The 26,877-nt window shown below is 40.8% G+C and overlaps 2 protein-coding genes and 1 long non-coding RNA gene across 3 annotated transcripts in view; all 3 read left to right on the plus strand.

The window, feature by feature from the left end:
• LOC135180523 (uncharacterized) overlaps positions 1–7,334 on the plus strand; it is a 28,138-nt gene extending 20,804 nt beyond the window's left edge. Inside the window, exons 2-3 of the long non-coding RNA XR_010304477.1 lie at positions 5,352–5,389; positions 7,133–7,334. This is a non-coding gene — a long non-coding RNA (uncharacterized LOC135180523). The remainder of the gene's footprint in view (positions 1–5,351; positions 5,390–7,132) is intronic.
• A 61-nt stretch (positions 7,335–7,395) lies between these two features.
• On the plus strand, positions 7,396–12,848 carry LOC135180521 (serine/threonine-protein kinase PAK 3-like). Its single transcript, XM_064152996.1, has 8 exons — positions 7,396–7,459; positions 8,316–8,439; positions 8,646–8,709; positions 10,204–10,252; positions 10,883–10,995; positions 11,181–11,298; positions 12,044–12,143; positions 12,404–12,848. Exons 2-8 carry the CDS (start codon positions 8,334–8,336, stop codon positions 12,655–12,657), a joined length of 804 nt encoding a protein of 267 aa, XP_064009066.1. The 5' UTR covers positions 7,396–7,459; positions 8,316–8,333; the 3' UTR covers positions 12,658–12,848.
• A 736-nt stretch (positions 12,849–13,584) lies between these two features.
• The window catches only part of LITAF (lipopolysaccharide induced TNF factor), a 45,887-nt gene continuing 32,594 nt past the window's right edge, over positions 13,585–26,877 (plus strand). The window contains exon 1 of the mRNA XM_064152998.1: positions 13,585–13,710. The gene's annotated coding sequence lies outside the window, so the exon portion shown is untranslated. The remainder of the gene's footprint in view (positions 13,711–26,877) is intronic.

Below are 26,877 nucleotides of genomic sequence, written 5' to 3' on the forward strand. Positions count from 1 at the left end.
AACAGAACAGGAGGTAGAACAAGTAATGTCCTTTATTTATGTAGGAGGAGCTGATGAATAGCCATTCCTCTCTTCTGAACTTCACAGGGAGTCTGAGCCTTAGCAGTACTGAAATGACCAGTCAATCCTCTAATATGCCATTAGAACAAGTAGCTAAATATGCTGATGACAGAGAAGGGACATTATTTGGAGAATAGTCAATTTCCTCAGGAATTAAAAAGTAACAGGCAATGCAGCTTTCACTTTGACAGAAAAAATGCAGGACTGTATGAGCAGGGGAGAAATATAGATGTTAATAGCATATTGTGGCTAGAACATTGTAATCCTTCCTTAGGGCCTGAAATAAAAATGAAAGTAGGTCACTTCTCTTCATTTGGCTGGGTATTAGTTTGCATGCTGTCCAATCAAATTGTTCTCTTATTAAATATTTCCAGAAAGCATGACCTGAATGGGGCTTGTTCAGATATAACTGTCAAAAATTACTTTTGATGCATCCCTGAGATGTTTGAACTTAACTCTCTTATAGGTATGGCAAATGCCAAGGAAACCCAGTTCTCTTTTGTTGGAGAGACAACTCTTGTCTAATACTTAGGTAGAACAGGTTTTCTGATTCTGCCTCTAACTCACTCAGTATGAGACTGTCCATGAGTTTAGTTTAAATCAAGTTGTCCGTCAGTGTTCACACCCTTTTCCTGGAGTTGTTAGTAAACCAGTGTGTTTTTTACATGGCAATTAGAAATGTGGAAAGTGCTCTATTAAGATTATACTAGCATGTGTGTTTTCAAACTTGCAGGCAAGAAGTACAAAGCATAGGTTTACTGTTTTTTTTCTTGTCAATCCACCCAAGTATTAGAAGCATAACATGTGAGAGTTGTAGTCCTACTACTTTATCAGTAATTTCAATAAATGTGTGCTTGGTGTTCCTCCTGTAGGTTAAGAATGCCTTGGAGCCATAATGGTGACTTCATAGGCATCATAAGGAGACATGCTTTTACAACCATATAATCTAAGATGTGAATAACCTAAATTATTCTGAGTTCCAAGACACTCTTACTCTATAATTACCAGCAGATTTGAATAAATACATTACATTGATCAGCTCTTAAATCCAGTCTGAAGGATTTAAATCCCAAGGTGATTAGAGGGAAAATGTCATCCAAGTAACTGTGAAGATAGTAGTTCAGTTGTCTGTGAAGCAGATTTAGATCTTGTAAACTATTTGCCTTCAGATTGCATCCTTTTGTATTTAAGCCAGTTAAATGTCAGTTTTGTTAGGCTACATGATGCAAAAAGGGAAATGGATTGAACCTGGAATCCAATATTTATTGAGCTGTGCTGTCCTAATGTGCTTTTTGGTTGTATTCCTTCTGCCCTGTACAGAGGTGGTAGGTCAAACTGTATTTGCTCTAGCAATATAGATACTGTGTTACGTAGAGCTTCATGCACTCACTCAGTAGAAAGGTTTTTAATTAAGACACTCTATAATCACAGAATCACAGAAACATCCAGGTTGGGAAAAAACCTCAGGATCATCAAGTCAAACCTATAACCCTGCTCAACAAGATTCATCCTAAACCATATCCCTAAGCACCACATCCAAACAACCCTTAAACACATCCAGGGAGGGTTGGTGACTCCACCACTTCCCTGGGAAGCTCATGCCACCACTCTCTCTGTGAAAAACTTTTCCCTAATATGCAATCCGAACCTACCCAGTCTCAGCTTAAGGCCATTCCCCCTTGTTCTGTCTCCAGTTACCTGTGAGAAGAGACCCGCACCAGCCTCTCCACAATATCCCTTCAGGTAGTTGTAGATAGCAATGAGGTCTCCTCTCAGCTTCCTCTTTTTCAAACTAACCAGTCCCAGCTGCCCCAGTCGCTCTTCATAAGATTTATTCTCCAGGACCTTCACCAGCTTCGTTGGCCTCCTCTGGACCCACTCCAGCATCTCCACATCTCTCTTGTCCTGCTTGCCAGAGAAGCATTAAAATACACAGAAAAAAGCAAACAGAAAACCCCCCTTAAAATATTGGCATGGAAGAATAATAAAATATTTTATTTTCTTAATTAATCTACAGAATATTTTTAAGCCTGCTGCATGGCACTTTAGCCTTCCAAGGGCTACAATAATAAAGCTATTTTTATTATCTTTCCTCTCCTCATCATCAGCCAGCAGAATGGATTTGCATTTTCTTCTCCATAGAACTTGTTAAGAAAGTATTCTGTCTGTGGAAAGTGCCCAGAACTTGCCTGGCCCTGCTTTGTACAGGAGTCAGAAGTTTAGCACCAGAGGGAATTAGGCAGTAAAATCAATACATTTGTTCTATTTTTGCCATGGTACAAAAAATGTTTAGAGACTTTTAAACCAAGGAGAAAGGTTTAAATTTATTTTTTGATACTATCACACTCCAGTTTCCTCTCTGTGGAAAGCAGTATCAGCCCTGCACTTTGCTTTCCAGTCAGTGTCTAAAGGGACAATATCTTCATCTATCCCTTTCTATGACCTAGGATAATTAATGCTTTTAAACGGCTTGCCAGTTTGATTCTAAAGGTCACAGAAGATATGCTCTGCTTGTTTAAGCTTCATTTAGTCTATTAAGTGTAGAAGGGAAATTAAAAAAATAGAAAGCACTTTTGGGGGATCCATTTTCAATCTGTTTCCACTAGCAATTTTTTTAAAAAATAATTTTTCATTTAAATGAGGCCTTTATTTTTCAGACAGTGTACATAGCTTTTAAAAAGTTAACTTTACACAGCATGACACCTGTGATGGCAATTCTAGTGCAAATGCTCCCCAAAAAGATTTTGAGACTTGCCAAGCGAGATGAAGAATGAGCCCTTGCTGTAGGTTCAGTCTGCTGCTGATATTCCAACACCATGCTGCCATCATGCCAGCTTCAAAATGAAAATTCTGTCTGGAGCAAAGTGTCATGAGGCTCAAGGTTCAGGTTGTAACCATGAGAGGCTTCTTGTTGCAATTGCTGCTTCCAGTTTCTTGTTTGTGGTGCTGGTCTTTTCTGCTGGGCTGGCTGCTGCATGCTTGAGCAGGGGGAGATATTTTGTTGGTGGCTTCTGTTGCTGCTTCTGCATTTTGCTGTGCTTTTCTGCAAGTGGGCTAAGAATCAACCAGATTGGAAGAGAACTTCAAGATCATTCAGTCCAACCTATCACTCAGCCCTATCCAATCAACTAGACCAAGGCACTAAGTGTCTCATCCAGTCTTTTCTTGAACACCTTCAGGTACAGTGACTCCACCACCTCCCTTGGCAGCCCATTCCAATGCCAATCAACCACTCTGTGAAGAACTTCATTCTAATATCAAGCCTATACCTCCCCCAGCATAACTTAAGACTGTGTCCCCTTGTTCTATTGCTGGTTTCCTGGGAGAAGGGACCAATTCCCATCTGGCTACAACCTCTCTTCAGGTAGTTGTAGACAGCCATGAGGTCACCCCTGAGCCTCCTCTTCTCCAGGCTAAACAACCCCAGCTCCCTCAGCGTCTCCTCACAGGGCTGTGTTCCAGGTCATTGTGCACTGGATTATTCCCAGTAAAACCCTTTATCTCAACCCAGAGGGATTTTTTTGTGTGCTTCCCATCTATGTGGAGAGAGAGGGGGCCTTGTGAGACCAAGCTGTGCTAACCTAGGACAGGCTTTGGAAACCTGTATAAAATATCTGGAGGCTGTTTTGGGACATGGTGTAATCAGTGTGCCTGAAATACGCATAAATGCATAATGGATTTGAAGAACCTTCATCCCTGCTCTAACAGTTCAAAGTCAGTGTAAAGCCATGCTGAACTTCAGATTTCTGTCAAAACTTATATAAGTTTGAGTAGCTACCCAAAATGCTGGTCACTGTGGTATCAACTTGTTTGATATTATCAGGATTTTTGCATCCAAATGGTCATAGGCAGATTGTTGTTCACAAGGTATAAATATGAACCATTTTGAAGCAGCTGCAGTGATAGAAGCTCCTCAGCTTGTATTAAGTGTGTGTGCACCTTCTCCAGGGATCACTTTTCAAGAGAATTTTCAAGGACATTTGTGCACTAGCTGTTGAGAAGATGAGGTTGCTATGTGTGGTGTTACATAGAAACCTAGAACGGCTGCTGCTGTGATGTACAAGGTGTGTTACCACACCACAGGAGGTTGCAGACCTTGGTGTCGGTACAGAGCAGTCTCTGTTACTGTGCAGAGTAGTCACATACTCTTTCCAGGAACGTCCTCCTGGTTTTTGTAATTATTGTCTGGACTGTGTAGAGTAGGGGAAATTGCCTTGTAGAGTTACAAACATGAACATAAAGCAAATCTGTCCTGCAGTTTGCTTTCTTTTTGATGTGGCAAATTCTTACGCTTATTTGCTAGACAAACCATGGTTGATGATGGCACATTCAGTATGTAAGTAGAAGTTCTTAATAGGTTTAGCTGGATATGTTCTTTTGATATTCTTTAATAAGCAAGTTGGCTCTTAAGAATACCTTTAAGAAGCCATTTGTTTGATAAAGCTTCTGTCCACAGCTTCAGCTACAAAGTGGCTGTTGCTGTCCAACAGGCTGCGGACAGTATTTGTAACTTAACCTGCATGTTTCAGCTCCCTACACCTGATAGTCTGTGGTGGTGGAATCTGTACTTTCCTCAGTTTGCTGGTTCAGCCAACATAACTTCCAAAATACAAACAAGGAGAGCTTCTCAGAGGTCTTTCCAAAAGCTGGGCTGTTATCTTCTAAGTTTACTTACATTGCTCTTCTCTTGAGGAGAAGCATCTTTTTTTCTAAATTCCAGAATTAAAAGGTTTTGCTGCCTAATTTGACGTGTAATTTTTGCTAAAATAGCAATTATTTTTGTGAGGAAATGCAAAATTCCAAACAATAGGCATGTGCTATAAACTCAGGAGCTGTTACTGTTCTATGTCAGAACAGAAGCTTTCATGGGGAAGTATTTTCAGCAAGCTAAGGAGAACCAATGTAAATTATTTAAAAGAAAACAAAACTCAAACCAACCAACCAAAAACCTCCAAACAAACACAAACAACTCAAGACAAAAAGCTGCTGTGTTAGCTCTAGGGCAGAATAGGAGCATTGACAGTTAAGGATCAACTTGCATTTTCTTGACCAAGTTTCTATTTATTTGATTTACTTGCAAAGCAAGGCAAAAAAGAGACATAAGAAACCGTAGGAAAAGAATAACCTAGTATAATATTACCCTGTTATCATGAGTTCTGTGTGAAATAACCATTGCTATTGGAGAGATGTTGTGAAAGACACCATCTATTTGGATGGAATTGTTCAGTGGGATTCCTCACAGCAGGCAGTTTTATCACAGTATCTGGTTCATTTTCTCCTGCACATTGCAGATAAGATCGCCAGTGGATCCAGAGGAGGCCCTCCTTTGGTGAGTTTGAAAATCACTTTTTTCTTCCAGAGTGTTTGAGAACAGTGGAGATAATTTTTTGTTTGGGAACTTCTAAAGAGATGGAAGGCTGTTTCTGCAGACAGAAGATTGTTTGCTGTTCTTTGCCATGATGGAATATATAATGGCAACAATATGCATTCTGTCTAATTAGCCTGTTTTAATTTAGTTTTAGCAGCTGAGAATCCATTTGTATTATATTTTCGGATTTATCCTTGTACAGCTGGACATGTAGCAGAATGTATAGAAGTTTATAATTTATATGTAGCTCACTGGAACCATTGAAACAAAGTATTAGATAATCATCCCCTCTGATGAACACTGGATTGCCGTAGCAATCAGTGACATTCACATTGCTACTGACCAGACTTATTACTGTTCATGCCACTATATATCATGGTTTACACCCAGATGGTATCTGATCTCCACACAGCCTCTCACTCACTGCCCCGCTCATCTCATTGCCACAGTGGGATGGGAAGGAAAATTGGGATAGAAATGCAAAACCCCATGGGCTGAGTTTAGGAGAGTTTAACAGAGGAAAACAAAGGGAGAAGAAGTAACAGTAGTGCAGATAATGGTAATGAAACAGTGTATAAAGCAAGGGATATGAATCACAGCACTTGCTGCACCTGACATCTATCCCAGTCACAGAAACTTGCTCATATCGCAGCCTTGGCCAGCCAGCCCTGCCCTTAGATAGCAGGTATGTGGTTATAATGGCACAGAATTTCCCTTAGTTGGCTATCTTGGCTGTGGCCCTTCCTAGCTGCTTGTGACAGTTAACTCCATCTTAGCCAAATCCAGGGCAGTGCAGGAAATAGCAAATGACTGGATGGGGATTTGGCCTTTATTTTCAAGTGTTGAGCAACATAATTTTAGATTTGTGATTATGCAGCAGAGAGGGTGTGTAGTGAAGGAAAAATCATCTTTGAATACCCACACTTCAGGTTTTCATTGATGCCACTGTCATAGCACCAAAATGTAATTATTCTCTTTACTTTCCCTTTCATCCTTTTCTATCTCCATGTAAGCAAAGTGGTAACAATGCATAGAAAGCTATACACAGATCTAATGTGTTTCAAGGTAACACTGACCTTCCCATTAGGGGACAGCCCTTGCTCTAACAGAGTTGTCCCTTAAACTGCGGTTTAGAATGGCTGATGAGTCATTCACTGCTTTGAGCAGATTAGCAGTGTCTTTCACTGTTTCTGTGCTGTTGAAACAGGCAATATCATTATCTCACATGTTAAAAAGTAAAGAAAAACCGAGCATTTCTCTCCACAACCAAATTCCCAGTCAGACAACCAAGAAGGTGTTGCACTTTGAAGTGTGTTAATTCACCTACCCAGTAGGAACCTTTAGCTTAATGAACTGTACTGTTTCTGTAGACACAATGCCAAAGCAGTTAACCAGTGACTAGATGTGACTTCCAGTGATCAAGTCAATCACTACAATTTGTGAAATGAGTCTGACAAAGTGTGGGAACGATTTAGTTGTTTTTAGCAGAAATGAACCCCCCCAAGATGAATTAACAAAAAAAGCATGGTGATTCATAACCTTTCCCTTGTATTGTGCTGAGGGTAACCTAAAATGGAGACCTGCAGAACTCTAGGCATGTCTAGATTGGTTTCTGATGTCTAAGTAGATTGAAGTTGTGTGTGATGACCAAACCTCCCAAGTGCCAAAATGATGACTGTCACTTGTGTTCCTGTACATCCACAGAGTGCAAAGGCAGTGTCAGAAACCCCACTGTCTTCTCTTTCTGATGGCAAGGATAAATATGGTGAAGAGGAGGAAAATGCCTATGAACCTTCACCTGCTATTGTACCACAGCTGAAGGAATATAGCAACAAATCTCTACCTGTTATTGCACCAAGCCCGGATGAAGATAACAACAAACTTTTATGTATTGCACAAGGGCCTGAGGATGGTGGCCATGACTCTTCACCAAGGCTAGAGAAGCATGGCAATGAATCTCTACCACTGCCTGAGGAAAGTGACAATGAATCTTCACCTGTCATTGCACCAGAGCCTGAACATACAAAATCTGTAAGTCCCAGCCTTGGTCATCACTGTATTTGGTGTAATTCAGAGCAGCATATTTCTGATAAGACAGCACTTGCACACTCTGAGGGCTGGAGTCCTACTATGACATAGTGCATTGCTCAAGCCACTGAGTTCTGCTTTGGCTTTCCACATTTAGTCATGAGGTTCCTTTGATTCTGACAGAGCCTCTGGATTTATCACAGTATCAGATAAGAGGTGGTATTGTGTATTTGGATGTTGCTGATGTACAAAGGAGAAACTTTATCCAAAGGGTCTGGCTAGGCACTCTGTCATCAGTGGAGAGAGTTGTTGTCAGATGCAGACCACAACCTTGCAGAATACATGAGAGAAACTGTCCCCTGGAGGGACAGTGTCCCTCTCCACAGACTCTCTGAATAGCTAAATGAACAGCTTAGACTACAAGTCTAACTTTTACAAGCCTGAAATACTGATGAGGAGTCAGTTCAACAGTTCAGAGGGTGCTACCGTCTGCTATTAAACATATATACATAGCAACTAAAGAGTCTTTTGGTTACCCATGAAAACATGTGAGCATTAAGGAACAAAGCTGTGGGATCCTGGACAGATCTATTTCTGTATCCTTGCCACACAGCAAATTCCTTGTTTCCTTCACCTTTCAGAAAATCAGTGGAAATTGGAAATGTAGCCAGCCATGAATATCTGTAAAACTGGCCTTTCATTTTCACCTGTTCAGTTTGAGAAGTGGACAGCAAACCCAAACAACTTAAGAGCTCTGGATGTGGCAGTTAACATCCTCCTAACAGTCTGAATTTGAAATATCTGTTCTGGGCCATATTTATAAGCCACCTTTCTGACTGGGAACAATTTGTTGTCACAGATCTGCAGCACAGGCTCTATGGTCAAACCTGCTCTGTCTGAAAACTCAGAGAGTTCATGCAGAGAGACAGATGAGCAGCCAAAGAAATCCCAAATGACTCATGAGGAGATCCTAGAGAAACTGAGTAGGTATTCTGTAGTTCTTGTGTGGTTGTGCTGGGAGGAAGTGAGAGAGCATGCTGGGTATTCCTTCTGCTTCTGAGGGCAGTTGTGGCTGGGCTGGCTTTGCCTGAACTTCCCTCTATGCCAAAGGCAAAATAGATTGCTTCTCGTTGAGCAGAAGGCTGTGACCTGTTTTTTAAGTGAGTGTCTTTAATTTTGTTTCTTTTAGGGAGCATTGTGAGTGTGGAAGAACCCAAGAATAAATATACTGAATTTAAAAAAATTGGCCAGGGGTAAGTCCAATCACAGTTAATTATACAAAAACAAGGGCCAGGTCTTTTGCGATGTAACATGAAGCATGAAGTTGGTCAATGTCCAAACATCTTCAAACACTGGGTTTGGACTCTACTGTCCCTCAGTACTGGTCACAATTTATAACTGTGGGCAGAGAAAAAAATAATTGAATATCTCAAAATATTATATGACCATGCTAGAGAAAGGCTAAAACCCATTATTGCCCAAAAGAGCAACTTCCCGTCTGGTAGTTGTTCAATAAGTTACAGTTCTCAATAACATGTCTTTCAAATATTTGTGATCAGGATTTTTAACTACCTAGTTTAGAAACTGACACCAGAGATGATATGGTAAGCTCTCCTTTCTACCAGAGGGAGTAAACCCCAAAAAATTTAGTCATAAACACAGGTCAATACACAAAGCACTTGAGAAAATGCATCATCTGCCTATGATGCTGCTCCCTTTTGAAATTCAACTTTGCTTGTGGTAAATAGGATTGATTGGAAATATTTCCTATGTGAGGAGGCAAGAACAAAGGAAATTACATCAAAACTATGTCTCTGACTTGTATTTTAAATACAGAATCCCTACTTGGATTGGTCAGTTCCCTCAGCTATGTTGTAATTCCAGAAGGGCAGGTGTCATTTGTGTAACATCAGGGTGATCACACTGTTCTTACTGTGTGACAGAAGCTGGTTACTGACATCAAGAGATACTTTTCTGCCTTAACTGTCTGTGAGGCCTGAACTCAGTGTAGGACATTGCTGGCCTAGAATTGGCACACGCTGCAGAAAGCCAGGAATGCTCCTGCTCTTACTCGGCCAGGCTTCATAGATATATACTTTTTGATACAGCACCTGTGGGAAGAGCTTTCTACTCCATTTAATCAACTCCCTTCCTTAGAGTCCAGCTTGCTTTCTACTTGAAGCTTTGGTTCTCATTGTAATTTGTAAAATGTCAGTGGACACTTAGAGCTGTGCCAGTCTCTCAGAAGATGTCAGCTGAAGACAGACGAGTCAGAATAAATATGTGCATGAAGCAGATCGTTGCTGTCACCGCGAGAATACAAACATCACCCTCAGAATCTATTGGCAGTCCTAGGAGTGATCTTTATCCAAGTGAGCTTGTACAAAGGTTCCTCAACAACTAGAGTGAGTGTGCTGCTGTAACCAGCCCATGACTATGATGCTGCAGATCAATTTAGAGTGATGGGAAAGATCCTATAGAAAAAATAATTGCAAAGGTAATAAGAGACAACAATCAGGAGGAGCCAGACTGCTGCACCAGACTTTTTCTTTCATGTTGACATTAGGTTTTATTTTGGACAACCTTCATGGCAGAGGGCTGGTGGGCTACTGCACTGTCTGATAAAAGAGCAACTGAACAAAGATGGTTTATAAACACTACAAGCAGTGGAGATTTCCTGTCTGGGCTTGATTTCATTCATAGGGACTAAACCACGTCTCAATTATTTGCTTCTGTTTTGCTTCTAGGGCATCAGGAACAGTTTACACGACAGTTGACATCACCACAGGACAAGTGGTAAGTGTCAACAGTCCCAGCAGATTCTTCAGGTCTCCAGCAATTTCCTCTTAAGTGCACACTGGGATGGAGCTTTCAGGTCACCAGTGACCTTTACTGCAAAAGCTGTTCCTCTGAAGCACAGACTAGTGTCAGCTGGCAAAATCTATCATCTGCTGTCTTCGGCTTCTCAGTGAAAGCTCTTTATGGGCAATGTGGTTCAGTGCTGCAGTAACTGAACCCTTACTGTGGCTATCCACTTTTTATCAACCGTTACACACAGGGACTGACTAATGCCTGAAAAAGTGCCTGCAAATTTCGGGGCGAAGGTCCCGGTCCAACTGGAATCAGCAAGAGCCTTGGTGCTGTCTGTGCTCAGGCTAATAGTGGCAACTCAACATTAATTTCTTTTTCCAAGATAGAATCTTTGAATATATAGAAGCCCTACCAGAAAATCTGTCTAAGAAATCAGAAATGAGAACAGGGGGCTGGTCTCATCTGTGCCATGTTGAGAACAGGCCTACACAGAGGAGGTGACTGGCCACAAGACAGTTTGCTATAGCTCAGCTACGGCACTCCAGAAACACTCCATGTTCATCCTGATTTTGTGCAACAGACTGCTCAAGTTAATGGTTTTAAATGTCATTTCAGGTGGCCATAAAGAAAATAAATCTCCATCAACAGAGCAGAAAGGAACTCATTCTTAATGAAATCCAACTCATGAGGGAAAATCATCATGCTAATATTGTGAACTATTTAGACAGGTAAGGAGTTCTGCTCTTACCACGTCTGTGTTCATCTGCATACTGCAAGCTAAAGATTCAGTGGCAGAAAATTGAATGTCTGTTCATTTTATGATCTTCATTCAACAATAACCCGGAAAGAAAAATCCACTGTAGGCTTTTTCGTAAGGTACATTCATCTCAATGCCATTGTTTTCTTCTTTCAGCTACCTAGTCAATAATGAACTCTGGTTGGCTATGGAATATTTAGATGGAGGTTCATTATTTGATGTTGTTGCCTGGGTATGCATGGATGAAGGACATATAGCAGCAGTCTGCAGGGAGGTAAGGGATCTCACATGTGCTTCTGATTATTTGAACAGGATAGCACTTTTAACATGAGCAATGTCATTTTTGGAGCCTTTATTTCTGTGTTACTGTTAAGAGGAAAGAGCATCTTAAGTGAACTGCCTGTCAATACTTTTCAAGAACTGTAGTTCTTAAACTCTGTTGTTACACTCTTGTACATTCTTATTGTATTGTCTCTTAATTTTAATTTTACTATTCTCAACTTTGCCTCTTTCAACATTTCCTTGGAGTGTGCCTGTATTACATTCCTTCCAAACATGCTGGTGGCTCAATTTTAAAATAATTGAAAAAAAACCCTGACTCACTTATCACAGTCCTCCTCTTGGAAGGACAGCATTTCACCCAAAATGGTGTTTCCTGCTAACTAACATGGTATTGCCAAATCTGCTGTAGGGCCTAACCATAAAATCTTTGTCATGCAACCTCCCACCTGAAAGAGTTCCACTTCATGCTGAAGGACGGGACCTTTTCTCTTCTCGCAAACCAGAGTTTGTCAGATGGATGGAAGCAGCACATTCATTGCAACAGCAGTCATTCTGTATGTGCTTTCAAGGGATAGTCTGTAACAAATGACATTTCATTTCCAGAAGTTCCTACACCTTCACTTAGAAGATTACACTTAATAGTGTTGGAGCAGTGAGCTAAGCCTCTTGACATCACAGTATTCTAGAAAGTAAATCTTCTAGAGACATTTCCTCATGTTTATTTTGTGTTTTTTCAGTGCCTTCAAGCCCTGCATTTCCTTCATTCAAATCAGCTGATACACAGAGATATCAAAAGTGACAACATCCTTTTGCGAATGAATGGCTCAGTCAAATTGGGTAGGTATTGGTCAGGCACAACATTCCCATGATGTGGTGCAGGACTGCTTTTGACTGACTGCCAGTTACCTCAAAGTGATGTCTGTGGTAGTGCCCTGACCACTGCTGCAGGTTTAAGAGTTCAATTCCAGTGTGCAGAGAGACATAGAAGGAAAAAAGGGTAAAGAGTGACTTAGGTTTGGGTTGGTCCCTCCCAGAGTGAGGGAACTGCGATCTTTTGCTTAGTTTTGGCTTTAACAATTCTTGTTTTTAATTCTTAGCTGATTTTGGCTTATGTGTTCAGTACAAGCATAGAAAACGGAACACAGTGGTTGGGACTTCATACTGGATGGCCCCAGAAATGTTGGCACAAAAGCCATATGGCCCCAAAGTAGATGTGTGGTCACTTGGGATCACAGCAGTAGAAATGCTGGAAGGTGAACCTCCTTACTACAAGGAAAATCCTCTTAAGGTAAGGTGCAAAGAAATAGATACTACTGTCTTTCTCATCTATCCTCTGTTTTGTCTCCCATGAGACAAAATCCAGATCACATCAGCTTGGACTAAGTTCTACCAAGGCCTGCTTCTAAAAATGTTACTGAAGCACATAAGCACATCCTGTAGCATTGGTTATGTCAATGGGAGAACCTCAAGGGAGAAGTGACATGTACCTAGTTCAAAAATGTGGTATGCTTGGCTTTTCTCCTGCAGTTTTTACTATTGTATATTCTAGGCATGTTTTGCAAGTTTAAGTTTGAATATTTAAAAGTATTTATCTTAGGTTTCTAAATAACAGCTTGCCAAAGCAGAATGAACTAATCTGTTTAGTATCTCTGCATGTTAGCTCTTGGTTATGAGTGAACCTTGTTGGATAAAGCTCACTAAATTGCTTATAACTCCTTGGCCTGAGAAATATCAGGTAGAAGGACTTGCTAAGCTGCACGAACATTGTCAGCTGCATGGAAATGAGCCTCCATGGCTTCCCTGAAGAAAGGCTAGGTGCTCTTGAGGAGGCAAAAGGCTGGAATTTTCAAGTGTCTGGGTAGGCTTGTGTGCACAGAAGGACCATGCTGAATGTTTATGCACATCATGAAAGGGAATTCAAAGAGGACTCAACACAAATGAATACTCCCAGTCCTCAAGTAACCCTATATGTTGTTCCAGTTCTTCTCTGTCTCTGAAGGTGACCATGAAAGCATGAAGCAAGTGTAACAGATTTTATGTAATCTTTCCTGAAATAAAACACCAAATGCCAAACTTTTCTAAAATAGTGCTTTTGAGAGACAAACTGGTGGTTTTGAGGTTATTTCTTGGTATAGCAACATCATCTCTAACCCTCTGTCAGGGAAGGAACTATCACTGAAGACTGGACCCCAAAAAAACAGAGACGCATCTTTATGAGCATTTGTGGATATGAAAGAAAGGTGAAGTCTCTTACTTCCTTTTTCTTTAGGCCATGTGTCTGATATGTAGCAAAGGAGCACCAAAACTGCAAAACTCCAAGCTGTCTGCTCTGTTTTCTGATTTTCTGAACTGCTGCCTGGAGATGGATGTGGACAGGCGAAGTTCTACCAAGGAACTTCTGCAGGTAAAATGCCAAGTGGCTGCAAGTGAAACAGCTACACTATTGTGATGGATTATGCAAAATGAACAATCTATATTAATTTTGATATCCAGGTGATGATTGTTAATAACTATGAAAACTGTTTACTAACATTAAAACTCACCAGAAAACTTATTCACAGGTTCAAAAATGCACAGGTTGGAAATTTATACATACAGGAAACAGGCAAAACTAAATCATTTATTTCTTGAAGTGGCAAACTCAAATATTATACTAGAAGAGGCTTTTAAGCATTTACTCACAAAGTATAAATCAGACAGTACCCAAAGCACATGGAACTCTGTCTTGTTGGCTGCTGAGACTTGATTCTTCCCAGGCTTCTGGGAAAAGGAGACAATCTCTGATCTTGTCTCCTGGCTCCTCTGGACAATCTGGGTATCTCCAGAACTTCTAGTCTTAGCAGGAGACTTTCAGGTGCAAGTAGGATGTCTTGCGATGTGTAGTCTCAGCACAAAGTCTAGCTGGCTATGCAGGCCAATCGCATGCAGGCATTTAGAGCCTGTTCCCACTCCCACACTTGCTTCCTCCAGCACAGAAGGTGGGGGGAGGGAGGGGCAGGGGAACATGTCTGGACATGGGTAAGCCCATGTTTGCTCTATCAAGCCTACCACCACAACTATGTAAACAGAGTTTTCTCATCACCTGAACTTGAAGACTTTAACAGATCATCCTCATATTAGTCTCCAGTCTTCTGTGCTTTTCAAATGAAAAACAAGCCGAATCATAGAATGGTTTGGGTTGGAAGGGACATTTAAAAGTCATCTAGTCCAACCCCTTGCATAGAGCAGGCACGTCTTCAAATAAAGCAGGTTGCTCAGAGCTGGAATGTTTCCAGGGATGGGGCATCTATGAAATCTCTGGGCAACCTGTGCCAGTGTTTCACCACCCTTGGCATAAAAAATGTATTCCTTATTTCTATGCTAAGCCCCCCTTCTTAGTTTAAAGCCATCATCTTTTATCCTGTTGTGACAGACTCTGCTAAAGCATCCTTCCCCATTTTTCTTATAGGCCCCTTTTCTGTACTGAAAGGTTACAATAAGATCTCTCTGAAGTCTTCTCTCCTCCAGACAGAACAACCCCAAATCTTCCAGCCTGTCCTCAAAGAGGAAGTGCTCCAGCCCTCTGACCATTTTTGTCAGATCTGTTTTTGATCTTTTGTCAGTATATACAGTTTTAATTGGTGGCAAAATACTTTTTGTATTCAAGTTCAGTGATACCAGGCAGACACTGCTCTTACTGCAACCCAGATCTGAGTCCATCTGCACTCTGTCACTTATCTGGCTCTTATCTTGGTGCTGAAAACATGTGCCTCAGTGGCCTTCAGAAGAGCACAGGGGCCTGGGCACTACTGGCATAAACATTTCCTGGAGGTACTTGGGTTCCCTGAGGAATGACTTGTGCCCTTCAGCTTTTTGACAATTAAAATAGCCTGTGTCTTTAGAAAACAGGAACCTAAGTAGATGGAGTTTCATGAAAGTAACAAAGCCCTGAGGCAGCAAGCAGCATTCCCAGAGCATTGGCAAGTTAGAAATCCCAGCTAGCTGAGAACAACTTGAGAAATGGATTGATGGGATTATGAACTATGGCTGACAGTGATAGCAAGATTCTGGACACAAAAATGCAGGTGCAGATGACACACTCCTATTTGTGCACATTCCTGGTAACCAGAGGAACACTGCTTGAGTCTTTGAGTAATTGAATTTGGAAAGTAATGGTTCATTTTTCTTTTTTAATTCCGGACAGCATCCATTCTTAGAATTAGCCAAACCCCTCTCCAGACTCAGACCTCTCATCAAGGCAGCACAGGCAGCGAAGAACAGCAACTGCTAGTGCTCAAAGCCAGCTTGCAGCAGGTCTGAGAACAAAAGCCTGATAAAACTTCAGGTCCTGTGCCGCCCAACGGATGGACAAATGAACAAATCAGCAGTTACAGTTCTTATAGTATGAGGGAGATCAACTCTCCCTCTCCATTTTCCTTCATTTCCCCTGAATTTTCCACCTGTTTTCACTTTTCCCCCCTCCCCCCCACCCCTTCTGTAGTGAAATAAGATTATTTGTCTTATTCTTGTTGTCTGGCTCCTTTACTTATTTCTAAGATGAAGTAGAGGTAAGACAGACAGGTAATGACCATCCTACTCAGGTGAACATATGTCTCTCTCTCCTTATATCACAGCCTGGCCTCCGTGCCAGCTCATCAGGGTTCAGTGGCTCCATGTGAGTCCAGCTACTTGCTGCCACCAGCCTGGAGCTCTGCTGAGGCTGCCTGACCTTCTGACCCTGCTAAGTGCCTCCCCCAGCCCAGCCCTGGATCTCACTGTTGCATCCTTTCCTTTGTGTTATTTTGAGCAGTGATCATTTGCTGTTATAACACTCCCACACACACTTTCTCAAGAAAAACAGTTGCAGAGTGTGGTCATCTCACATGCAGAAATCAAAGATGTGTTTTCCCTGAATAAAGCTATGAGTAATACTTGAAGTCATAAGGATTCCTGTGCTTGGGCTTGGATATCTTGACAGAATGAAACTGTGACAATAGCAATATTTAGTGATGGAGCTCCACGTTATTGAAGCGACTTCTTGACTTAACATTGTACTTGTTGACTAGTAGATTTTGTATTTATCTTTAAAATGTGATATGAACTTGCTACATCATTTGTTACAAATTTTAGTATTTAGGATTTTGATATTAATTCATGTACTGTCAATGTGCTTGGAGATAGTGAGGCCAGGAAATCCAAACTAATATTTGTAGTATGAGCACTCCAAGCCTCAATTATTTCTCTATTAAGACAGTGGAAACTAAGCAGCTGTAGGGGAAACTATGAGTCCTTAACACCCCTTAACAGAGCCTTGTTTTGCTCCTTTAACCACAGATCTAAGCCCATCTGTGGGCACATAATATTAGAACTTCTGAGGAGTTTGTTGGTTGTTTTTTTTAAACAAAACTGACTGTCTCATCACTTGGTGTTCTCCTATCTTTAGTGTTCATACATCAGAGCCAAGTAAAAACATAAATGTCTTTTAACATCTGGATTTCTTATAGAGAGACCTAGGACTGGAAACAAATGGGAACTAACAAGTAACTGGGATATCTGTGTTCCTATAGTGCAGATGCCCCTAGGGTTTGTTGTGTTAGCAGAAATACATGCTGCATTAGCAGAACAAAACTGAGGTGCAGCTCCACTGTCTATATACATATAAACCTATATCTATGTAGCAACATGATAGATTAGTGACTGGTGCTTCCTAGAGTGCTAGTGTCAATTACGTTTTCTTCCTTTCTTCCTGGAAGAGAGCCTAATGAAGAATTTCTCAGGCTGTCATATAAATGGAGAAAATCCTCTCATTATGGCTTTCCTTCCACTTGATTTTTGATGGTTTTGTGGCTTGACTGGAGCAAAGAGACTGAGAGATGTTTACATATTCCACAGTGCATCTCAGCTTCTTCACCTGGACTTGATCTTAGAATCATAGACTGCACTGGATTGGAAGGGGCCTTTAGAGGTCATCTCGTCCAGCTCCCCTGCAGTAAGCAGAGAAATCCCCAACTAGATCAGCTTGCTCTTAAGGGTCTTTTTCAACCTAAATTGCTCTGTGATTCGTTTGTCTCTGGCATGTGTCCAGTAGTGTTTGTGTGCATTGCTGATGGCAAGGGAAATGGTTAATAGTTGTTGTTAATGTGGATTATTATTGCAGAGAAACATTTTGATATGATGATTTTAAGTCAGTTTCAAAAGATTTTGTGCCAGTATTGGAAATACCATGCATGCAACAGAGCCACACACAGAGAAAACACCCACTAGATACTATTCACCATCACAGGAAAGCAAGTATTTGCAACAACCAGAGCAAATGTGTGCCATATGTGTACTGATACAACTGATTTCTAAAGTACAGAACCCAAGTGGGAAACAGTGGGGCAAACCTTCTTGGTCATGCTCTGGATTTGGAGTTCAGCCTCTTGGCTGCAGCCTTCATGGAAGCAATGCAAGGAAATGCACACAGCTCTTCTTTAGACTACAGAGGGCATTAAACTTGCCCTGGAAATGCAGCTTCTGTCATCCCAGATGAAAGAAGCTTTTCTGAATATTCAATGAATTTAATGCCATCTATGTTGTGATCAGACAGCTGTAGGCAAAATAAAGGCACAAGAATAAATGAAAAGTAAATACTGTATGGTAGAAATGCACTGTTTAGCTGAAATCTCTACAGATGCTTAAGGGAAATAGTTTAGTGATGGCTGGATGGATAGACCAACATTTTATTTTCCTAAGAGAGCATAAGAATGTCTGTGTTTATTCTACTTGCTGTGAAAGCAGATATTGTATTAGTGAGTGGGGGCTGGGAAAGAAGACAGAAAGATTGGCCAAGTGTTCTCTAGCCTGTCAAAAATTGTTTGGACAGACAGGGGAGTGGGGACAGCGGAGCTGCATGGTCAGCATTTTCAGGCTGTGTGGTACATGGATGATAGTTCTAAACTAGGACACTTCTCTTTGGTACTTTCAGCCAGTGGTAAGACAGGGAGAGATGGAAATCCAAACCAGAGAGCCTCCAGAGGTTTTTGTGCTGTGTGGTTTTGGCAGGATTTGAGTTGACTGAGCTCTTTATTGTGATTTTCTGTATCTGCTATCCCAATTGAAGATAAACTATTCTGAAGGTAAAGGTACACATACACAAGAAGCCAAGAAGGGATATCCCTCTCAAATTGATTTTACCCTGCTAAGAGCTTTGTGGACCCTTGGATCTCCAAGCTCTTCAGCAAGTGCACATCTCTCACTTCCACAAGGGAATGGTTTATGCAGTGTGGCCAAATGAGCATGTGTCATGGTAGGCCTAAGCAGGCCAAAGTGGGCTTCTGCATGTCCTGACTTGCCCAGACAAGTTTTTCTGCTCTCCCTCCTTCTGTTTTAGGGAGAAGCAACTGTGGGATATAGGACAAAGAACCTGAAGCTACTGAGTCTAAGGACTCTGGCTTGCCCAGACTTATTTTGCTCCTGTGTTAAACAAGATACGCATGCTTAGCTTGTGCTTGCCTTGTGCAAGGCCTACGTTTTTCTCAGATTTGGGTAAAGCAAGCCTATAGCTTCACCTAATATGGTCAAGCTTGGAAAACTGCCATTCTGATTGGCTATGCTGTGTCCAAAGGCACATTAGTCACAGGCTGTATTAATAAAAAGAGTTGAGCAGGTAACGTGCTTGCTTGCCTGCTGCTGCCTGCTGCCATGCTATGCTAAGCTATAAGCTAGCTCTGCCACAAAGTAGCAAACCCTGATACTCAGGATTTGTTTGCCTGGGAACTGCCTCCCTCAAGCTTACCAAGAACAGGCTCTAAATGCTTCCATGTGATCAACCTGCATAGCCAGCATGACATCTGTGCTAGGACTGTACATCATGGGACATCCTGCCTACACCTGAAAGTCTCCTGCCAAGACAGGAAATGCTGGAAATACATAGATGATCCAGAGGAGCTGAGAGAGAAGGTCAGAGATTGTCTGCCTCCTTTCTCCAGCACTCCATGAAGCCTAGGAAGAACCAGAAGCCTCAGCAACTGACAAGTAACAGAATTCCCTGAAAGCATTTGGATGGATACTGTCTGAAGCTGTAGCTAGCCCCGTGAGTCAGGTAATAGTATTTTGTGAGTAAATACTTAAAAGCCTCTTGTAATTCACCATTGCCTTCTGCCATATGCAGAAGGGAGCTCCTTGAGTCCATCTAGTGGACAAGCAGTATTTTGACCCCAGGAACCTTCTCTTCCAGTTCAATTAATGTTTATATATTTTTGCTAGTTATTTCTAGATCTAGTTATTCCTTTGTATAATGTTTCCATGACTGTGCAAAGAACTGATTATTAGTGGTCAGAGGTGGCAAGACTTCTGAATAGAAAAATTAATAGACAATATTAATTTTGGGAAAATATCTTCTCATATTAATTAATTCCCCCTCCATTACAGCATAATAGAAGTACCCAAACAGAGGGAAATTCCACCCCTATCATTTCTAGCACAATGCCAGCTATACTTTTTTTCTGCCTTCTCTTCTCACTATGCCACATTATTGCTTTGTAAGAAAATGGCCTAAGTCCAAAGAGTTTTGGGTTGTTTTTTTTTCCCTAAAGCTGTTAAGGTTACATGTGTAATACTTTGACTCTACAAATGATGAAATTGTTTGCTGTCCTCTTGTGTTTTCTTTGAAAACTGTTTCTGAGTGATGCTTCTTTAATTCTTTTGTAACAGAGAAAGGGAAATGGAAATAAGAGAATGGATTCACCTTGTATAGACAGACGAAAGTAGTGAGTAGTGGTCTTGCACTCAGTTAGTGCCTGCTAGCTGTTGTCTGTTTATGTACTTCAGGACTTCACAGAAAATTCTTTTGTAATAGCTCCTATTCAGAATTGTTAGCTTTATAACCTAAGTTATAAAAGCGAAAGATAGCAGCAGCTCTGTGTAGTTAGTGGCATGGCAGAGGACCGTATGCAATGAACTCAAAAGAATTTTTTTTAATACTCTCACTTCTATGGTTTGTGTGGCCCTGGGATACAGTTATATCTTTATCTAATATTTTCCAGTAAATTTCTTTACATCACACATTAAAATAGAGTTCTTAGGTCAATGACTTCAATTTTTCACAGTATACTTTTAATGAACTTCAGAGTGAATTAGTTTTACTACCTCTTCCTTTAAATTTGTTTAATTACATGATGATCATTCAAAACCACAGTAAACTCTACCTTCGGAACAGCAATAGCTCTCCCTTGACTCCAGGTTAGAATTCGGAGCCACCATGGTGAAACCTGGGAACACAATCGGTTCAGGTGGCACTGTCACCGTGGACCCATACCAATGCACCACAAAGGTCTTCTCTGTTTTGAGAATGCTGAAGAAAGGACAATGTGTTTAGCTGCAGCATTCTCTTGGTAAGGCTGATACTGGATGTAACTGTAGTTGTAGCTTCTTTCTCAAGGGAAGGAATCTTGAGTAGCTCAGTGGCAATGAATAACTTGTAAGGCATGAGAAACTAGTGACTAGTGTAGTGTAATAATGTCTGTGCTCACAAGACTTTTTGCTTATCTCTTTAAGAACGCATTAGCATTCTGCTCTACATATTTTGGTGGTTTTTGCTGTCAGGACTTTTCTCCTGACAGGAACTGAAAGTACTTGTCAGAATAGAACAGAATTAAATGAGAAAGAGAGGAAGCTCTGTCAACTTCACCTATACTTAGTGAGAGGTTTCTGAAGCTTCTTGCATGGCAAAAAAATAGGGAAAAAAATCCAGAAACATGATATCTGTGTGTGTCAAACAGCAGAGTGCATGTAACAGGAGTTCTTCAGTCATTTTTTTAAGCATTTGGAAGAAATTCTGAGGCAGGCTGTGTCTAACACCATCTAATACTCTTGCTGTTGTAGCACCAAGCTGAAGACCTGAGCAGCCATTCAGGAGCTCATACACACACAGTTAGCCTGGAGCTGCAAGACCCCATTTCCCAGCCTCTCTCTTCAATAGGCAGAAAAGTTGGAGGGCCTATTTTATTGCACACTGTCACTGAAATAAATTGCTGTTTTAACACTGAATTCAATGGAGCAAAACAAGGCCCTTGCAGTTCTAACTGCTACTGTAATATATGGAAACTGAATACATACAGCTGAGAGCAAAATTAATTCCAGTATTTTGAGAGAGGAAGGGAGTGGTGCATTTGCAATTATGAGGAACAGAAATATTTTGAATTAGTCATAGTATACTCTGTATCTTAATAGCAAAATTTAAGGTTTGAGCATAAATAAGCTCTAATTTGTTCAGAAATGTTTATCCAAGACAGAACTAAAGAGATTGAGATAACAATCTTGTAGAAATCTTAGCATTCTCACTGACTTCAGGGGATGGTCATGTATAATTATGTGTTTATGATGAAATACCATTTGAGACTGAATTGGTAAAATAAGCTAGAAGATTATTTCATTGTTGCCACATGGCTAATTGTATAGCCAAAAGCATGAACACAGATTTTTGTAAGTGCATCATGTACCACCATGTTTGGAAAGGAAGGCATAGGTAAGTTTGGTATTTTAAGCAAACCCTTAGCAGCACTGCATTTCTTCTTTTGTCATACTTTTTCAAGTACAGGGTGTAATAAATACTTATGAACTCAAATGCAGCCTTATCAGAAGAGAGCTATGTTTGTTCTCTTCATCACGCAAAAGAGAGCTGTTTGTTCTCTTCATCATGCAATTCTTGTGTAAGAGGAAAACTCATACCACAGTTTTGGGAAGTTATATATGCAAAGATTTGAGACAACTATTACAAATTTTGTGATCTTTTGCTTTTATAAGTTTGTATACATTTACATTTCTGCAATCTTGAAAGAGCCTGAAGCTTTGCTCCATTTTTCCAGCCACAATCTCTACATTTAGGCACTAGTGTGTAATTGAGAATCATCTTATTATACTTCAGTAATTTAAACAATTGCACACATATTGTCAGTGTGCTGCAATTGTTTTGAAATTCACTTTCCACAAAGATTTTGCTAATAAATAAAGTTCTTGGTCTTGTATCAGCATTCAGAGGGTGTCCAATCTCCCTATGGCTTGTGATACAGAACTCCAGATGAATAGTCACAGAAAGATTTAAAAGTAATTATTTAAGCAGTTAGTTTTGTGATGGAGCACAAAGTAGGATCAGATCAAGACCTGAATGGACAGTCCTCCAGTGTCCTGAAAGCCCTTACTAAAAGCAATTAGAAACTGTCAGCAACAAATGGCAAATGTGATTAACATTTAATGGAAACAATTTTGTTAAACTGAAGATCTGATTAGCAACGGAACTGGACAATGCAGATTTTCCTGCAGGAGTTACAATACTGCCACAGCCTGTAATTTATGCTGATATGAGTTAATTCATTTCTCTGTGTAGATGATGTAGTATAGAAAGCTTTTTATAAACCAAACATGTCCATCTTCAATATTATCCTAGAGGATTTATTGTTGACTGGCCTGTAGACTCTGTTGGAAGTGACAGAAGTCATTTCATTAGGGAAGAATGAAGGTGGTATCCCATTCACATTGATGGGCATCTCTTGTTTCATGATCTTCCAGAATGGGCAGAAGGTATAGGCAATAGATTTTCCTGCCTCCCTTCCACTCTCTGTAGGGATATGAACACCTACAGTTTGTAGAGGTTGAGAAGTAAGCCAGTCCTAGCTTGAAAGGTGTAACAAGTGGTAAGAAGATGTGCAAAACTCTTCCATAAGTTCTTTGCTTGTTTGGTTTTGGTTTTAAGCTGTTTGTACATTCAAAACTATCCAGCTAAGTTGTAATAAACTGAGCAAGACAGATTATCTTAGCTGATGTCTTGCACAGTAATTGCTTTGATCTGTTTGGTTAGTATATTACAGAACCACAGAACTTTAGAGGTTGGAAGGCATCTCCAGAGATTGAGTTCAACCTCCCTACCAAGGCACGATGACCTAGTTCACACAGGAATGCATCCAGGCATGTCATATTAGGTTTCTCCAAAGCCATAGACACCTACCTGTCTGACATACAACTCATGACAAACATGGAATCAAGCTCTATGTAAGAATCCCAACAGATCCAAAGCCACGATGCTCAGTAAGCAATGAATGTAGGCATGACCCATGGATGTGGTCTAGCTTGGTCTAGCTTACTGAAAAGTCCATGTATAGAAACTAGTAAGACAAGAGACCTCTTTCATTTGTAATTTCTAGGGATATTAGTCATCAACAATTTTCTAGGGACTTAATTTATGCAGTTGAAGGAGAGCTCTACGAAGAAGAGGTTTAACCATAAAAGTGAGGTTAACTTTTCCTGTAGCATTTGGCCAGTTTCCTGTGAAGTTTTGGTAACACAGTGTACCAGTCTCTATGTATGTACATGTGTGTGTGTAAACAAAGTCCTGTGTGACACTTTATGTAGGAAATGTTACTGCTATCCATCAACAAAATTCAGTATTTCAAGACTTGTTATCAGCAGTGCAGTGATGGAGGCTCTGGCAATCACTAAACTTCTGTTGTAGGAAATCCAGTTTGTGTTTGGGTGAAAGAGCTTCATTTCTTCAAGAGGAGTGAATGGAGTATTATGCATTTAGCTCAGAGATGCCTAATCCCCACTTGTGAGTCTTCTGTCACTATAACTGCCTCCTTTGTGAGGGAAACAATGCTCCTTTTCCCCTGCCTTTTGGATCTCCTAGCCAGTGCTTCAGTTCATGCAGCCCTGCTGCTGCTGAATGATCTCCATCATTTTCTATGGGAAAGGAATCTTGTTCTTCATTCAGAAAGCTGAGAATGCAGCTCATTAGGATCTTGGCAGAAAGACTGAAGCTTGTAATTTAACTTCACACTTCGTTGTGGCCCAGTAGAAGATATAGTTTGGAAGATAGAGAACAAAATTATTTCACTGAATGTTGTCACCTTTTTTTTGTCAATTTTAGTATGCTTTTTGGATTATAAAGTAGGATGATTTAAAGATCTCACTGAAGGGTTTTTGAAAGTGATCCTATTTCTTCTAGAACTCCAACTTGACTGTGCTGCTCTTTTTACTCCATGCCATCTTTCTGCCAGAGAACCAGCCTCACCGTTTGTATAAAACAGTGTTGTCAGAAAGACTGGGAGATCTTCTAACAAAAAAACAACAGTAACAATTTGGCTGTTACTGGGAAAAAGCTGCTTACACTTGTTCAGCTTACACTTTTTGATCATTTGTGTTTGTGATGGTTTGGGTGTTTCCCACCCCCCCCACACTTTAGAAATCACCCAGACTAGGTTTAGCCAGCTCTGGAAATATGAATGAAGCTAATATTTACAGCTGGCACAATATACAAGCAGATATTTACAGTATATACAGTTATATACAGAAATATACAAGGTAAAAGGTAATACAGAAGCACAACTCCCCTCCCAGAAACCTGAGTCCCCAGCAGGGGCTCTCAACCACCCCTTCACCTTCCCCCTACCCCTCTCAACCTTACCCCAGTCCCAAAGAAGAATAGAGGTTCAGCCAGAGGTTAGGAAGCAGAGTGGGTTAGCCTGAAATGGAGGGTGAGGTTAGAGAGATGCAGCTCAGCCAGCAGCCCAAGCGAGAGTGATGCCAAGAGTGTTATCAAATGTTTTTATTTCTCATTCCTATACTTCTCAGCAAGACTGTGAGTGAAGTAGACATCACCATTGTTTTCTTTCCACAGCCTGTAATCTAGTTCTTGTCACCAAAACATTCTAGCCTGCTTCAAACTAGCACAGTGGCTATCCCACTTTAGGACCATGAGGTACTTGGGACTGGAGGACAGAAATGACACTCCTTTTGGAGAATAAGAATGAAGACACTGCACACTGATTGGAAGTTTAAAGGGAGATTCTATTCATAGGTGCATACATATAAAAGACAATCAGGTAGAATTAATACATCCACAAGCTAGGCCAAGTCTATTGGAGTAAAACCTTCTAGAATCCTCCACCCCTTCCACCCTCAGCAGGCCTGAGAGTAGACCAAAACTGCCCCCCCCAGCTTAGGCTCAAAAGGCCTCAGCAGGCTGCATGACACAGCTTAGAATTCCCTGCCAGCCAGGAGCCATCTCCTATGCACAGACCATGAGATAAGAAAGGGATGCTGCTGGGGAGGATATCAGCCAGGCACTGCCTTATAATCTATGATATTGGAAAGCAGAATGGAATAACAATATTACAATATCTTGGGATGACCAGGTCCATCCCCTAGGACTGGACTTTGTTTCTGTAGTTTTCTTAAGGGAACTTGGGCCCCCTACAAACTACCACAGTAGTACAAAAAGGTATATGGACATTGTATAGCTTAAAAACCACAGGATTTTCAAATGGCCCAGGTCACACTGAAATTCATTTATGAAGAGTTTGACACAGCTTTTAATATTTAACCATGAGTATCAGTAATAGCTGAGTTGCTATGAGATAATGTGTATGAATGAAATTAGTATCCTTGAAGTAATTTCCACTGATTCAACAAGATTGGATATGACTCATTTTATTTCTCTTTAAATTCCATAAATGTATTATGTGAGCAAGAACTCAGAACTAAGTGTACACCAGAATGTGGCCCTAGTTCATCCCAGCACATTCAACATGGGTTTAAATTGCAGGGTTTTTTTGTCTAACAGGAGGAGGTGCTAGATAAGTGCAAAGGCAGAACAGACCGCTGGTTAAGTCAACATTGCACTCTGGCAGCAGTGACACTGGCAGTATGGTTCTGTGTGTGAATCAGTGCAGAAGTTGTCTGTCTTCTTTTGTTTCTTTGCAAACATGGATGGTTTTTTCCCACGAGTTTCATGGAGGTGAAGCAGATTGTGCACTGAGCTTAAGGCATGGGTATGCTCTCTTTAGGGCACTTTGCACCTGCATTCTATGCCAGATTCAGTGATGCAGTAAATTCTAACTGCCCATGATAGAACTAGTGTGGAAAAGAATAGTTTCCATCCTTTACTAAACAAAACAGTTAAATACAGAGAGAGCATGTGTTAAAGAAAATGATGAATTAGGACGTTGACCACTTGCTAAAGAATGTTTGAGTTAAGCTTCTATTTTGTTCAAGGCAGGTGACTGTATTAACACTTCAGATGTCTTAGATGCCTGAAATGGGGTAGGATGAACAGAAGTCTAAAACTGTTACAGCTGATTACCTGATTTGCTGTGGCTTCTGCTGCTAATAGTGCTTAAAAACAACTGTAGCAAAGATAATGTCTGCAACCAACTGAACACACAATTATACCAAAACCAAATGAAGAGTTGCTGCTATTTGCAGTGCACACTGGGCCATGGCCTGAGGTATAAGTGCCAGGACTGTGTGAGCCCTGTAGCAAGTCCTGCACTGTCAGTACTAATTTCCATGGAAAGGGAATGGAATAGCCAGTTCTGACTGAACAGGTACTTGAACTGATTGAGAAGGGGAAGCAGAAGCATGCTTTACCACTAGGTTTTTGCTAGGAGATAAAGAAGTACTAGTACTTTATAGAAGTGCCTGTACTTATACCAGAACTTTATACAGTGCTGTTGGTTGTAACTTCACGGTGGGGAATGACACCAGAAAGGCTTCAGCCTGCTTCATGAAAAGCTTGAGTAATTTCTATTATCTAAAAAACACACTCAGCCCACAATGT

Source organism: Pogoniulus pusillus, chromosome 13, assembly GCF_015220805.1.
Source record: "Pogoniulus pusillus isolate bPogPus1 chromosome 13, bPogPus1.pri, whole genome shotgun sequence".
Classification (NCBI taxonomy): Eukaryota; Metazoa; Chordata; class Aves; order Piciformes; family Lybiidae; genus Pogoniulus; species Pogoniulus pusillus.

What these genes read in the sequence shown, in the direction of transcription:
- LOC135180521 (XM_064152996.1), top strand. Translation starts at nt 8,334, where the DNA reads ATGGTCAAACCTGCTCTGTCTGAAAACTCAGAGAGTTCATGCAGAGAG. An exon ending in TTTAAAAAAATTGGCCAGGG is followed by an intron (nt 8,710 to 10,203) that starts GTAAGTCCAATC and finishes TTTTGCTTCTAG; the next exon opens with GGCATCAGGAACAGTTTACA. An exon ending in ACATCACCACAGGACAAGTG is followed by an intron (nt 10,253 to 10,882) that starts GTAAGTGTCAAC and finishes ATGTCATTTCAG; the next exon opens with GTGGCCATAAAGAAAATAAA.